General features: G+C 32.8%; 1 protein-coding gene across 3 annotated transcripts; it reads right to left on the reverse strand.

Annotated features, from left to right (window-relative positions):
* Positions 1–1,769: 1,769 nt before the first annotated feature.
* On the reverse strand, positions 1,770–14,616 carry LOC109795896 (ARM repeat superfamily protein). 3 transcript variants are annotated; one of them, XR_014434722.1, is made up of 24 exons: positions 14,347–14,616; positions 14,058–14,259; positions 13,849–13,930; positions 12,777–13,062; positions 12,069–12,171; positions 11,825–11,961; positions 11,112–11,288; positions 9,384–9,586; positions 9,133–9,276; positions 8,972–9,060; positions 8,255–8,399; positions 8,051–8,097; positions 7,561–7,616; positions 6,368–6,531; positions 5,743–5,933; positions 4,793–4,853; positions 4,631–4,703; positions 4,151–4,252; positions 3,931–4,027; positions 3,656–3,775; positions 3,342–3,568; positions 3,097–3,237; positions 2,174–2,507; positions 1,770–2,080 (listed from the first exon to the last, which is right to left on the reverse strand). XR_014434722.1 is itself a non-coding variant. In XM_020355458.3 (23 exons), the coding sequence occupies exons 1-23, from the start codon at positions 14,614–14,616 to the stop codon at positions 2,325–2,327; spliced, it is 3,297 nt and encodes a 1,098-aa protein (XP_020211047.1). In that variant the 3' UTR covers positions 1,770–2,324. The 3 variants fall into 3 exon arrangements, 2 of the variants coding, with proteins under 2 accessions (XP_020211047.1, XP_020211045.1); XM_020355458.3 differs by having other exon boundaries at positions 1,770–2,507; positions 5,743–5,930; XM_020355456.3 differs by having other exon boundaries at positions 1,770–2,507.
* Between the last annotated feature and the right edge of the window lie 116 nt (positions 14,617–14,732).

The raw sequence follows: 14,732 nt of genomic DNA on the forward strand, positions 1-14,732 counted from the left end.
ATTTTAAAAAGCGTTAATAATATAATCTCCATCTAAGAATATGTTGGTCTTTCAATTATGTTCTTTATTTTTAATGCATAATTAGTATTTTAGTTTATGTAAGTACAGGAAAAAAAAATTATTTTTATAAAAAGTTGTAGTAAATAAATACTTTTTGTATAAATAAATGTATTCAATTAAAATTTATAATAAATAAATATTTTTTACCATATAATTTATATTTTAAATTTATTATAAATAATTTATATTGTAAAATAAAACTACCTCTAACTATTGATATTTTAAAAATATTAAAATTTAATTTTAAAAAATCAAAATAATAAATTAAAAGATATAATTAATATTAATTTGTATAAAGAGAGGATAGATTATTAATATTGATTTAATAATTCATAAAATTATTGATAATGTAAATCAATATTTTAACATTAACTTAAACGATGGAAGAGATGAAAAGGTGTAAAAAAAGAGTGAAAGTAAAACTATATTTTCATTGAGGGACTAAACGTGAAAGGATTTAAAAATGGTAAAATATATTTATAAATTATATTAAATTTAACCGAGAACTAAAAATATGTGTATAATGTTATAATAAATTGTCTTTCTTTAGCAACCTTATGAAAAGATTAAAGTGTTGAACGTTTATTTTATTTTATTTTATTGAAGTAGTGATGAAAGTTTATAATTGTAAAGAATTTGATACTCTTTTTTGGGGGAGTTAAATGTTTCTAGCATTCATAATAAGAATTAATTTGGACATTTACCCTCTCTCTAGATCTTTTTTTTATCCGAATCGAAATTGGTACGTTTAGGCTTTATGCGACTCATTAAATTATTAGAAATTATCTTATATATGTCAACACTTATTATAAAATTTATTTAATAACAAAATATATGTAATTAGTATTCTCATTAAGGATGTATTTGTTTTAAATTTTAAAAAACATTTTAACTACATGATAAAAGGTGGCTTTGGATCCACATGTGATGCATTTTACCTGAAACATTTTCCGCCTATTTTCGTCAACATTCTCATTTAGACTTTTTTTTTTATATTAGTGGGTTTACTTTGTAGTGTCCCACAATTTATATATTTCAAATTTTTGAAAAGTCATTGAAATTTAAATTCTGTATCTATATGTATAAAAAAAAAACTGTATTATTATCTCTTATAATCATTAAATAATTGAATTTACATAGTATTTACCTTAATTACTTGGCAATTTAGTATAGTGAGTTGTAACTGAAAAACACTCAACTCAAGAACCAACCCTGTGTTTACCACATGTTCAATCCGGGGGAACCACAAGCTAAGTGTGTCGCGTCAAATTTAACTCACAATTCAAATGAATCAGTTTCAAGACATGAACCATAACCCGTAGGTCATATCGAAAACCCTAAATTATAGACTGGCTTATAAGTTATTATAATACATTAAAAAAAATGCAACATGTGCAAGAACATGGATCAACATACTAGTTATTTCTGAAGAAAAAAAAAACAGAATCAACAATCCCATAATATTTGTAATGACTATAGAAAAATATTTTTCTAGTGCTTTATTTATTATATTATCTATAAATCTTTATATTTTTAAACAAATTTCAATATTTTAAAAACTAAAGTCTTTGTAAATTTAAAATATATTTGTTCAACAAGTCAATCTACCAATGAGAACAAATTAAACCTTAATTGCCAATTTTAAAATATTACTTAAACTAAGTCTATGACAACAAAAAAAAAAATTTAACACCATCAAAACGGAGAAATACCAAATGAGGACTTTTATTTTATTAATGAATATGGACCATTAAATCTGATCATAATAATTAAGATAAATTTATCAAAAAAGAAAAAAATTAAGATACACGAGTCAGGTAAATTTTTTTAAATAAGTTACGGGACTCTTAAAGATCATGAGACTTTAAACTAACTAAATTGACTTCTCGCATTCTCGTATAAAAATATATTTCTCACTAAATATACCCCCCATGAATCCTCGGAAAAATACCAATACTTTTTCTCCGACAATTTCTGGTCTTTTTTCTTCCATACCACACTCATGGAAGCGTGCACATCCCTGAATTTTGACATTAACCTGGTATTAACAGGTATTGTATACAACATGATCATAGGAATATATATTTATGACTATTCAAGTATGCAATGATACCTGTTTTAAAATATTTTATCTGCACACAAAAGTGAACTATGTACACTGAATAAATATATATAAAAAATATATATATATATATATAAAAGGTGAGAAGAGACAACTAAATGTGATCTTTTGAAATATACTCTGCAAAAAAGTTTGTCGCAACTCACGAAGAAGATATGCATGCTAGCAACTTGCGGCATAGCTGTTGTAACTCAAGTGAAGGATCTGAAGAGGATATGGTTGAGAGTACAGACCTTGCTTCTAATAGTCCAACTGATATGTTTTCCAAAATCACATCTTCACTGGCCATAAGTGATGCTATTAGCTTCGCACCTGCCATCCTTTCCTGTTGAACATAAAAAATACATCAACATTATACCATATTTTCTCACACGTTAAGATAAATAATGTCATATGGCTACACTCCAAAGAAAGCCATACCGGCTTCCATATTTGTCCACTTTTTACCAAGCTGTCATCCATTGCCTTTCTCTCAACATTTTGATTTTAACCAATAGAAACTTATTTTCTCCAAGAAAAATTCTACAGTTTACCTTCTTATTAAATCAAAGAACTATTCTCTTTATTTTCCACTATGTTAACTATATATATATATATATATATATACATGTAGGAAAAATAGAAACTTCTGATTGATATCTAATCTAATGCAACTTTGCGTCTATCTAACAAGGATATTATTGAAATTATGGGGTTTTATATATATTAGTGAGGAAAAGAGAAAAATCTTACTAAATGACATGGCAATTAGTTTCATGCCACAATTTAGACACCCACCTCTAATATGGATAATAAATGGAACCCATGTTTAGATCTAGCAAGTAAACAACATATACAAGAGACGTGTAAAATTGTTCATTCTGATAACTTTACATATACAGTATTATTAATGTAAAACAGCAAAGGTAATTTACCTTGTCTGATTCCTTCCTCAGGGCCTTTAGAGCAATTCTAAGAAGGTCAGATGCATAAGGAAGAACTGCAGATCTTAGATGATAGACAGCTGAAAATAGGACCTGGGTGCATGCTGCCCTAATCTCTGACTTCGTTTCAAACTGTTGACCAAATATACTTAATTTCATAACCAAGCAAGAATAAAGTTTCAAGAATTAAAAGTCGTACTATATCAGGCAATCAAGATCTAAATATGTAACGGTACCTCAAGAGAATGAAGGAGTAACGGAATAACTTGTGCTGCAAAATGCTTCTTGCAAGATTCTGAAATCTTCTGGCAAGTGCTAATAAGAACATTGCCCATACACAGACGGAAAGAGAGAGGAAATGCAGCAGCAAATTCAGAGTTTTCATCCCCAAACTCAACAGTTGAAGTTCGTTCATTCTTGTCATTAAAGAACAGTTTGATCACATAGGCAACAATGGAATTCCCTGCAGTAGCAAACAGGTTTGAGATGAATTTGCATTCAACTACTCGGTAGCACCATGCTAATATTCCTGAAAACACATCAATAATACCTTTCTTCCCACCGGCCCTAGTTTTGTCTGGTATGGAATTGGTGATTGATTCCTTAGCTTGTAGTTCAGCACATATCATCAGTGCTAGACAATCAATACATCCATGTTGTGCTTTCGCAACTGAGAGAAAAAGTAATGCCCATCAAAATTAGTTGTACTTAATAAAAATTGAAAGAAACTTGCTGCATGTTTGCAATTACATTTTGTGCGTGCATTAAAAGATAAAAACCATGTCAAAACTAACAAAAGATGCAAAAGCTACAATTATTTTGGACCTGAATCATCGTTCAGACAAGGCCATAACAGCACTGCTTCAATCATCTTTCTAATTGCATACATCGAAGGATGAGAAAGTGACTCCCAGCCTCTGACCTATAAGAAGAAAAAAAAAGGCACATTACTGCAAGCCAAGTTGAAATAGATAATGCTGAAACTGAAATAGATGTCTAAAAAACAGAACCTGACAATCTAAATAATGATGGAGAAAATATTTACCACAAGGGATGTGCAGACTGAAAACAAACAGGCCTTTATCTTAAGTATATTCTTAGAGTCAACAGCCATCTCAAACATGGAGCAAAGATACGGGAAGAGAACCTAAAGAATCAGACAGCATATAAAGGTTAAAGTAATCCCTAAAAACTGCCAATAAGGTAATAACTAATAAGGTTGACTGTGGTGCTAGAGTATGACGTGATTCACAAAGGATTTCTGTCATGAAGAGAAACAAGGGTAATATAAGGATTTACACATTTTACAATGTAATAATAATCACAACCAAATATTTGAACTGACAGAATTAAAAACTCCATCAAAACAAAAATTTATACGAGGGTTGAGGAATTGCATCTAAAAGTTTTCAGTCATGTTGTAATGCTGTATACAAAACAATGTAAAAAGAATCTCTCAAACTGAAATGTAAACAAAACCAAGGTTATGCTTGTGGATGTCATCCACAAAAATTTTAAAAATTACTTGTGGATGAATGCGTCCACACAGCTCTGCAGAAAGCTTTCGAACATCTTCAAATTCAAACTCACTAAAAGCCCTGGAACAATAGAATGGCATGACATATGCATCAGGTTTCTGTACTGTTTAGTGGAAAGGGACAAAGGCTATGCTCTTTGAAGGACCAACCTGTTTAGAAGGAGAGCAGCGATACAATTATCACCAATCTCAGTGTCCCCACCTCCTGCATCTACCTCGCAAGAGAAAAAAAATATATACATCACTTGTAATGACCAGAAGAAAAACATGATTTATTAAACAGAAAAAGACACAACCACTAGTCTGATAGACGTACAGTAGTTTATGCACCATACTCAAGGACATGAGATTATAGATAGGATTGAAATCCAGAGTCGTGAATTTATATAAATAAAAACCTTACATAGAAATGCTAATGTATCATGATTTCTTCTGTCAACCTTTTTATTTTCTTCTCCATGAAACAACAGTTACTACTATAGTTTCAAGCACTTCAAACATATGCATTTATGATTTATCAACAATTGAACATTGAGAAGAAAAAAAAAGAGAACTTGAAAATTTAAAAGTGGCTATGCTGCCTCTGTCCAAATACATTTCTTGCAACTACAAGTCTACAAGTGTAGGACCAGCTGGGGACATACTTAACAAATCAGCAGAACATCCATAAAATGAAAAAATAGATTCAATGATTAATATTTTTAAATGTAAGACTAAACTACTACAAGATTTTATTATATAAATGAATAGTTGGTAACTTTTCTATCCAATTTTGTGAAATATTAAAAAAAAATAGTAATTTCAACTCAGTATGCTCAGCAAGAAAACTTCAGCTGTCCCAAATTCATGAGCATATAAAAACAGGAAGACCTCAATTCCATACCCCTTAATTTGCACATCAGAAGATTAGAACAGTTAACAGTCTTTAATACCAGGTAAAACTGACAGAATAACTATTGACAAAAACACAAATAATGAACTAAAAGCAAAGGTTTAAAAAAAGAAGATATGCACGAGGAAAGAAACAGACTAATTAAATCTTTAACATGCAAACAATATAGCCATCAAGACAGGCAGATACACAAGGCAGGAATATATACCCTGGATTACATATTGTATGAGATGTCCATACATAATTGATGAATCGAGGTCATTGAAAGTTTTCAAGGGAAGAATCTTAATTATAAGCAAAGGGCATAGATGCTCAAACAGAGATCGCTGCATTTCTTCATATTCATCACTGGTGTAGGTTCTTTGCTCCCATCTTGATACAAAACTTTCACCAATCCTGCTATGGAATAGAAAATATATCAGGAAAAAAACTACCACCAATACATCAAGTCCAGTCATGGAAAGAGACTTCTGTAGACTAAACCAATAAACAATTGATACATTAGACAAATATACAGACACACTCACTGTGATGACAGAATATATGGACAGAGATTTTAATATTGTAATAATCCAAATGAAAATGTTGTATGGTTGTGAGTGAGATCAATATCCTATTTGACCCCAAAAAAAAAAGTTTATCCACTGGAAATTTTGCAAATGGCCATCATAAATATCATGTAACCACTACACTATTATCATAATAAATAGAAGCAGAGACAAAACTCTCTTTGATTGGCCAATAATGCAGATATAATTACAGTTAAAGCTCTTGAGCGCACAATTACAGATAACATTTGATCTTTAAAAAAAAATAATACTACAGATACTCACTGCTTCTGCTCCTTAACATGTAATAGAACATGATGCAATACAAGATCAGCAACATTTGCCAGGTTCTCACTTATATAACTCAGAAATTTGACATTAGTTGCATTTGATGGATCTGCAAACATCTTATCAACCAGTGGTCCAATTAAGAAGTTCCAGTCTTGAACCTGTTAATATTGGAATTAACAAATTAGAATACCTTTCCAATATAAATTCCTGTATCTGAAGGTACATTTATTGGAGCGATTTTATAATTGATTGCCATAATTGATTTACAGAGAACCAACAGAATATATACAAAATGTAAATGTACATGGTCAAGCCACATGTGAAATATTTAGGGGAATAACAGAATATCAAACAAAAATGAGTGGAACCTCAACTGTTCAAGAATTGAGTTTTGTTAGAGAAACAAAGAAACCATTTTGTGCCTGTACCCAACAGCTTAAGCTTCAGCATGATTTGGTTCTTAACATGGGTATGAGAAACTTCTACTACGGTTAATTGTAGCCTCCCAAATCTTCATAATCGAATTAACCTTTAACTAGGTCAGGAGGGGTAGTGCTATGTCGTTGTCCATGCTTTGAGCGCAAAGGAATTTCATGCGAGGGAGCAGACTAAGATCAGTCTAAGGTGTACACCTAAGTAACAGATCATACTTTTGGGATTATTTGGTTCTAGACAGATTAAAGGAATCTAGTAACACAAAATTGCTTTAGCAATTAGCAGTCTTAAAATGTTGAAATAATCTATTTGTATTCATCACTACTATGAAGTCTAAGAAGTCAAAAATTTCCATTAACTAACTCAACTGGTTTACTTTTCTACCTACTAATATATATATATGTCATATTTCTTGATCAGATTCCCACAATGAAAAAAAAAGGGAGAAAAGACAAAAAAACGTGGCTATAACTGTTGATTTGTAAGTACAGTTATGAAGTGACTAGTGAGCTAAGTACACTAAAGGGTACAGTACATAGTTATAGCTGCTGATTGGAAAATCAAATGGTTGTAAATTGTAATTGTGATAGAAAACAGGCACATGTATAACAAATTACGTAGTAAAATCTCAATGTTTGATTTTCCAATCAACGGTTATAATTCCATAAATTTCTCTGAATTTAAGTGCATCTCTCACTTTTAATTAGCCAAATTCCACAGAGCCATATTCATAGTTGCACAGTCTATCTTACACTTTTAGACCACACTGGAACCAGTTTGAGCACCCGGTCAGCATCCAACTTTGAGCCTGACACCAAATTAAAAAGCATGAGAACATAATGATAATGGATGCAGTATTTTTTAACAAATAAGAATATAAAATTGAAGTGTATAACTGAGAAACTGATTACAAATACATTAATAGTTGTAAACAAGGAATAGAATAAGAAAATATCCCAATTTCAAGTGCACTTGCAGCCCTAAAAAACTGCTTAAAAATGGTAAGGAATTTTACAAAAATGATCTACAAATCAATGGCATCCAACTAACAGGAGATTTTCATGAGCAATGCATTCTTCAGAAGTTAATAAAGGTAAAAATCTAATCTAAAATTACACAGGTGTCAGTAAATGCTAACTAACCTACCTTTTATAAATAGTGATATAGAAAATAGAACTAGGGAAGCAATGAAATGCATAGTCTGTCAAATTGTGATGATGTAAGTGGAGGGGAAAAAACTACCTTCATCTCCAGTAGACTGTGGATGGTCTAGGCTTTTACTGGTGTTGCTACAGGGATAAGGAGGCAAAACTTTTAGTCAAGCAGCGATATCTTCATACATCAAAAAAATCTGAGTTTCTGAACTCCAGCTCTAGAAACAGTTTTTATAAGTTCAAAACTGAACTTTAAAGGCCCAGTAGAAAGAGGAAAGAAAAGGAAACATACCTAACACAGTCAAGAAGCAACAATATGATTTCAATTCTCTGGTTGTGACGCGTGAGGACCCCAATGATGGCATCACTAGCAGATGATTGGCTCTCATCTGGAGAGTAGACAAGATCAACCAGTGCAGGCAAGTACAATGAAGGGTCTGCGAAAGTAGCAATGAAAACGTGTCACAAGCATTTGCATATGCTAGTCAAAATATTCTTTTGACAGATATTTACTGGATCACCATAATGTAGTATGGAATTGATGTGAAAACAGTCAAACATTAATGCTTAAATAGATATATGTAAGAGGAGCACAACAAAATAATGACAGTTAATGAATCATTTGAAGGAGGAAATAAAGGGGGAGAGAAGTAAAAGGGAAATGCAAAGAAGCAATCAACCTAAAAGCTTAAGCTATTAGGTGCAAGCTTAGAAATTGCTTTTATTCCCATCCCAAATACAACTCCTCACATGAAAACTCTTTAAGATTTGATGTGTGAAAATAGCATGAGCCCACCAATAGCTTCTTCAGATCAAATTTTAAAAAAGAGATGTGAAGCTCAAACACAAAATTATTTGGAAAAAAGAGGATCCAACATCATGTCCAGAAACAATCATCCCTAACCCTCCAGCCAAGGCAAGTAATAGGACCCAATAACACTTGCCAAGTAACATAACTGATAAGAAATATATAACAAATTACACCCAATATTTCAATTTTAATGCTAACCTATCATTGGAAGTAATTTGGATGCCTGCTCACGGATCATAATTTCTTCATCTCCAAGCCGCTCTAGCAATTTGTCAGCTATATCTTGCCTAAAACTCACATCTCAACAAATAAATATACAAACAACTAAAAATACAGTATAACAACATAAGCAATCATACCTAGAAGAATAAGGCATTAAATTCTGTGACTTAGATGATATGTGTAGGACTTCTGTTATAACATCCATGGCATTTCTTCTCTGTGAAATGTTTCCAGAATCAAGTAGCTTTAGAATTTCCATAAGGCACTGATCATCTTTGCTCCTGGAGGATCACCACACATATCAGTTATAAATTAAAAAATAAATAAATAAATAAGACTTAAAAAGTGTTCCTGCTTAATATCATAAGAAAAAGAATAAACTGATTACATTGAGCAGTATTCTGCTATCAGCATAACAACAGCTCCAGCTGTACCATCCCGTTCATCTAGAAGTTGAAGCAGAAAAGGCATCACAATATTTGCCTGCCTACTGTCAGTAAGTGTATCTTCTTGTGAGTAATCTGGCCTCAGAATGACAGCCTTGAATATTGAAACAACCCCAACTATCACATCTTCATCGGTGCAATTAAGCTACAGAAAAAGAGAGAAGAGTAAAAGCTAAGTTGTCACTCTGACTCTGACAAGAAAATATAGCCAAATTAATAAATCACAGCTTGATAAGTAACTAACTTCTAAATACATCATAACTAGGGGGAGAAAAAACTAGATACTACCAGATCATAATCTATAGTTCTATATCAATATGCAGCATAAGCCCAATTACTCATAACAGATGGCAATATATGTATCATCCATGAAGTAAAACTAGAAGTCCTGAAGTCCTTCTAAACCTAGAAAGGCTCCTGAGAAGTAGGAATAATTTCAAGACACCATAAGAAATTAAAATAATTAGTTTTTTCTTTTTCTCTAAATAAAATTACAGCATAGAAAACATGACAAAACAAGTTCTCCACATAATCTTATGTTTAGTTTGTTGGAATAGGAATGATGAGAATCGACTAAAGGTGTAATTAGTAGCTATATGAATTTCAAAGAAATTTTCATTCCATTCCATCAATGATAAATTCAATTTACAAGTATACCCTTAGTCTTCCATCTCAAATGACAAAATCCATATCTCCAACCCATAGTATGTCTACCAACATTATCTCCAACATTTTCTTTAAAATTATTCCAACAATTTAGCAAGACATAAAAACTAAAAGAAGCTGAAAAGCAGGATTATCAAGCCAGAGTTTATCAACTATGTGAACATAAAATTGTTGAATGCCAGGTAGTTTTGGAGTTTGTGAAATTCAGAAATAGTACTCTTTGACAGTGCATCATAGGTAAACCAACAATGCTAATTATCATAGTTGTCAATTTCGAGTGTCAACTCGTAATAATTACCGAGTTTATGATATTGGTCAACCCCACCCATACAACTCAAAAGCAAACTCGTTTTTGAGCAATCTAAAACAATCTCGTCCAATCTCGAGTAATCTCACCCAATCTGTTGCTAAAAGCAAAAATTATTCTTGGTTTTTTATTTGTCATTTAAAGAACTTGTGTCTTGTGTGAAATTCTGCATGATTTGCTACTAAACATTACTGCTTAAATATTATAATTTACTATTTTACTTTAATATGGAGTTGAAATGTTGAGTTATTATGTTATTTATAAGTATTATAACATTTTTTATATTAAGTAAACTCTCACGAGTTTACGATTCAAGCTTACGAAATCTCAATGAGATTTCGTAAACTCTTGAGATTGACAACCTTGCTAATTATATTACGGAATGCTTTGAACAAATTCAGTTTCTATTGAAAGTTACACTGCTCAAAATTAAAGCATTGATCTTTCCATCAAATGCTAAGGGTATTATTACTGCATTCAAGGCACCGATAACACCATGCCATACAAGGTCAGAAGTGAGAACAGACTAGCAAAAATAGTAATAAATTATATCCTATCTCTAAGTTTCCAATGATAAAATTGAGAGCTAAACCTGATCCATGGCAAAGTGTACGCAAGATTTTAAAGGAGGATAAATATAAAACATTCATTTGCAGGTTATGCAATGGTTTTGTTTTAAGACCTCAGGCAAAGGTACCTGTGGTAATAGAATGCGTGAGATTTTCATGCCAAATTCCGACACCGTGCTTTCAAATCTCTTGCTGTCTAGACGTCCCAGCAGTAGGCATAAACAATTCAAAAAAAACTTTCTTGTCTCCAACCCACCATCATTGTTGTCAGTATAGCCACTACCAGTGTGGTTGTCCATATAATACTGCAATTATCATGGATATCAGCTACTAAAAAATTCCATCACACACAATCACATGAAGCCACAAAGAATTGAGTTATCAAGTCATCATATCAAATAATATTATCACCTACTGACCTATTTCTGATCCACTTGAAACTAATGTAGCTCTAGCCAGTACCAGTCATCAATTCACCATATAAAATGCTCAAATCTAAGGAAAACACACATGACACCACAAATTTGGTGATGTCAAATGCACAGTATTTCTTTTTTAATCAGCATATGTCTTCAACACATAGCTTATAATAAATAGTATATGATCAGTGAGTATATTTTACATATGCAGCAAATATATTAAAGCCTAAACTGCTAAATAATATAATGTTAAGTCAGCATATGTTTTTCTCTGCAGACAAGGTCAACAAGTCAGGGATAATCTATTTCCCATGGAAAACATCAAACAGTGAAACCGTGCCATGTGGAATAAATTAGGACATAAGATTATTGCTCAAATTATTTGAAGACTTCATTATGCAAATATCTACTGCATATATTACCTGAATGCCAGACAAATACTGTTCCAACAGTTCCTTGTAATGCTGAGAAAACTTTTTGTCTTCCAGGTGTAGTAGCATGCTATAATGCTTCCAGCAAGAAGAGAGCAGTAAATCCCCAGTCTTGAGAGCATTAGAATCTGTCTTCAATGTGGCATACATAAAGAAAAATTATGGTTCATAGAAGACAAGTATGTGAAGGAATTATATAACAAGAAGCCATATAAAAATGCATTGATTCCAGAACCTGCCTGATGTTGAAAGGACCCATAGTGATCCTTTATTTCCTCCAGCCATTTAAGAACTTGCTCCAAGCCTTTGGCATGTAAAAAACGACTTTTCTTGCTCCACTGCAATGTAGAGTTGAATATTAAACAACTGAACAAGTTCAGCAAAGTTCAACAGAAAGCAAAAGCAATAGGAAGAAATTACTGTCTGAACCATGTTTTTTATATTCTTGTCTTATACATAATTTCATGTTAGTAATTCTATATGCCATTTTGGAATTCAGTTTCAAGTTTAAGGCTGATAATACTTTTCTGCCGAAACAGATGAGTTCCCATCACAAAATCTGGGTAATTTTAAATTAGTCACCCTTCTGACAAGGATTGTGGAAAAAGAGCTCAGTAGCTCCTATTTTTCAGTCCATTTATTCAGCATGCATATCTATTTGATGCCAACGATACAAGAAAACGCCATGTTAATAATCATGACCCTAAAATCAGAGCAAGCTTTTGTTACCAAATTCAAGATGACAGACAATGTTCCCACAGCTGACCTTCTATAAGTCTTCTTTATACTGTGTAGTTAAATAATGTCATCACTTTCAAATGTTTGCTTATTTAATATGATTTTGCCATTTGGATATCATAGTTGCTTAACATGAATAAAATGACACAGTCTAAAACATAGATCATAGATGGTTCAAACAAGAATTAAAGACTGTATAACTTACAGAAAGGAGTCTTTGCAACAAATAAATAATGTCATCTAAATGATGCCAGAGAGTATAGTCGTCCCCTTCAACCTTTGACATCAAAAAATTAGAATCCCGTTTCACCTTCTTGTCAATAGTAGGAGACTGTACAAAAGTAATTGCCTGATCTTTCGCTCTTGTATTTAATTTCAACTTCTTATTTTGAAGATCAGCCACTTTTGCTAATGCTCCAGAGAGAGACAAAAAACAATCAGCAGCGGACACTCCAAGGCGAGATGGCAACTCGAAACCATCCTGCAAAGTGCTGAAGAGCCAGTGATCAGATAAATATAATCAATGGAATACCCAGTGAATTAACAAAAGAAAATTAAAGAGATGCTATCCATAAAAACAGAAAATGGAAGACATATATAGCTGACAACTTGACATTATTGGAGGGAAAAAATGGGTAGCATGCTACAACAAGAAACATTAAACAGTATATTTATAAAGAAGAACAGTTGTGTACAATTGAGATTATCATAGAACACATTAATAATCAGTCAAATGCTTTTAGCCAACAAAACGTTATCTCCTGACAGTATCAGGCCACGTGTCAATAAAGAGATAGGGAAGAAGGAGGAACAATTTTGACAAATGCTCCAATATGTGATACAAGACATACATGAGTACACAATATATAATATATAATATATAACATAAAATAAAGGTTTAATTATCCTTTTGATCCTTATAATTTCATAAATTTTACTTTTTAGTCCATGTAGTTAAAAACATTCTACTTTAGTTCTTCTACATATTCTTTTTTCTCTTTTAGTCCCTCTAGTCTATTTTTATAGAAAATAAAAAGTAAAATTTATGAAATTATAGAAACTAAAATGAAACAAAAATAGTAATGTATAGGGACTAAAAGGCAAAGTTCATTGATCAGTAAGGACCAATAGGGTAATTTAAACCTAAATTAAAAGACAAATATCTTGATAGATATACAAGTATAATGAACATTAGCAAAACCTACCACTAAACAACCTGAACCTCCATTTACATTACTCTTTGAAAAAAGAAAGAGATTCATGAGAAATGACGATACCTTCCTTTACTGACAATGGCAGCCAAATCCGGAAGGCAGGTGGAGAGTATCCTCAACAAATCGCGATACCTCTCCCTTATTCCTAGCAAACACAAGTCAATTACACCAGTTCATTTTTCAATGAGGTTTCCTATTTTCTAAACTAGTTCTCCGTGAATACACGATGAGAGTTGAAATTGAAACAGCGGGAGCAATAATCGGAAACTCACCAGCAAGCATGGACTGATGAACGGAACTCTCGTACTCGACTAGATTCCGAAGAAGGAGACACCAACCAAGCAACAAGTAGCGGTCGTGCTTTCTGGCGACGACGCCTGCAAGAGCCTCGGCAACGGGTTGGAAAAGAAGCGCGTCCTGGAATAGCCAGTTCAGCAGAACCATAGCTTGGTCACCGTGCTTGGACTTCAACGCCTGTCAAACGAGAAACGCAGAGCACAGCGTCACGAAAAGAGAACAGAATTCATAACAAGAGGAAAAATAATAGGAGAAATTGATTACGTTGTCGATGATTGGAAGAAGGACTTGGTCGAGCGAAGAGTTGTTGGTTGCAGCGTCGGTTACGTAGCTGTGGAAGAACCAGAGCGAGTCTTCGAGCGAGACCACGTGTGAAGAGTGTGAGTGTGCGGAGAGACGAGAAATAGAGTCGTGAAGCTTCTTGACGCGGGAAGTGAGAAGTGTAGTCATGACACGTGCGAGCGTGACGGAGACGATGGATTCGCGTTGGGGCTCCGATTTCCATAGCAACTCTTCTGCTGCTTCTCCCTCCATTCTTCTTTTCCTCTTCAACGAACTCTCCACTCCTTACTCCTTACTCCTTAGAAGACGTGGCTTTGGGCCGACGGGCTTTATATTTTGGATCTCACTAAAAAAGGCCGAAGCCCAAC

This window comes from Cajanus cajan, chromosome 6, assembly GCF_000230855.2.
Source record: "Cajanus cajan strain Asha chromosome 6, NIPB_CcT2T_4, whole genome shotgun sequence".
In the NCBI taxonomy this organism is placed as follows: Eukaryota; Viridiplantae; Streptophyta; class Magnoliopsida; order Fabales; family Fabaceae; genus Cajanus; species Cajanus cajan.

Bases quoted from the DNA above. Each gene is read 5' to 3' on its own strand.
- LOC109795896 (XM_020355456.3), bottom strand. From the start codon at position 14,616: ATGGAGGGAGAAGCAGCAGAAGAGTTGCTATGGAAATCGGAGCCCCAA. The intron at 14,260-14,346 runs GTAATCAATTTC...CTCGTTTGACAG, and splicing joins TTCTTCCAATCATCGACAAC to GCGTTGAAGTCCAAGCACGG. The intron at 3,238-3,341 runs GTACCGTTACAT...TTTGGTCAACAG, and splicing joins TACTCCTTCATTCTCTTGAG to TTTGAAACGAAGTCAGAGAT.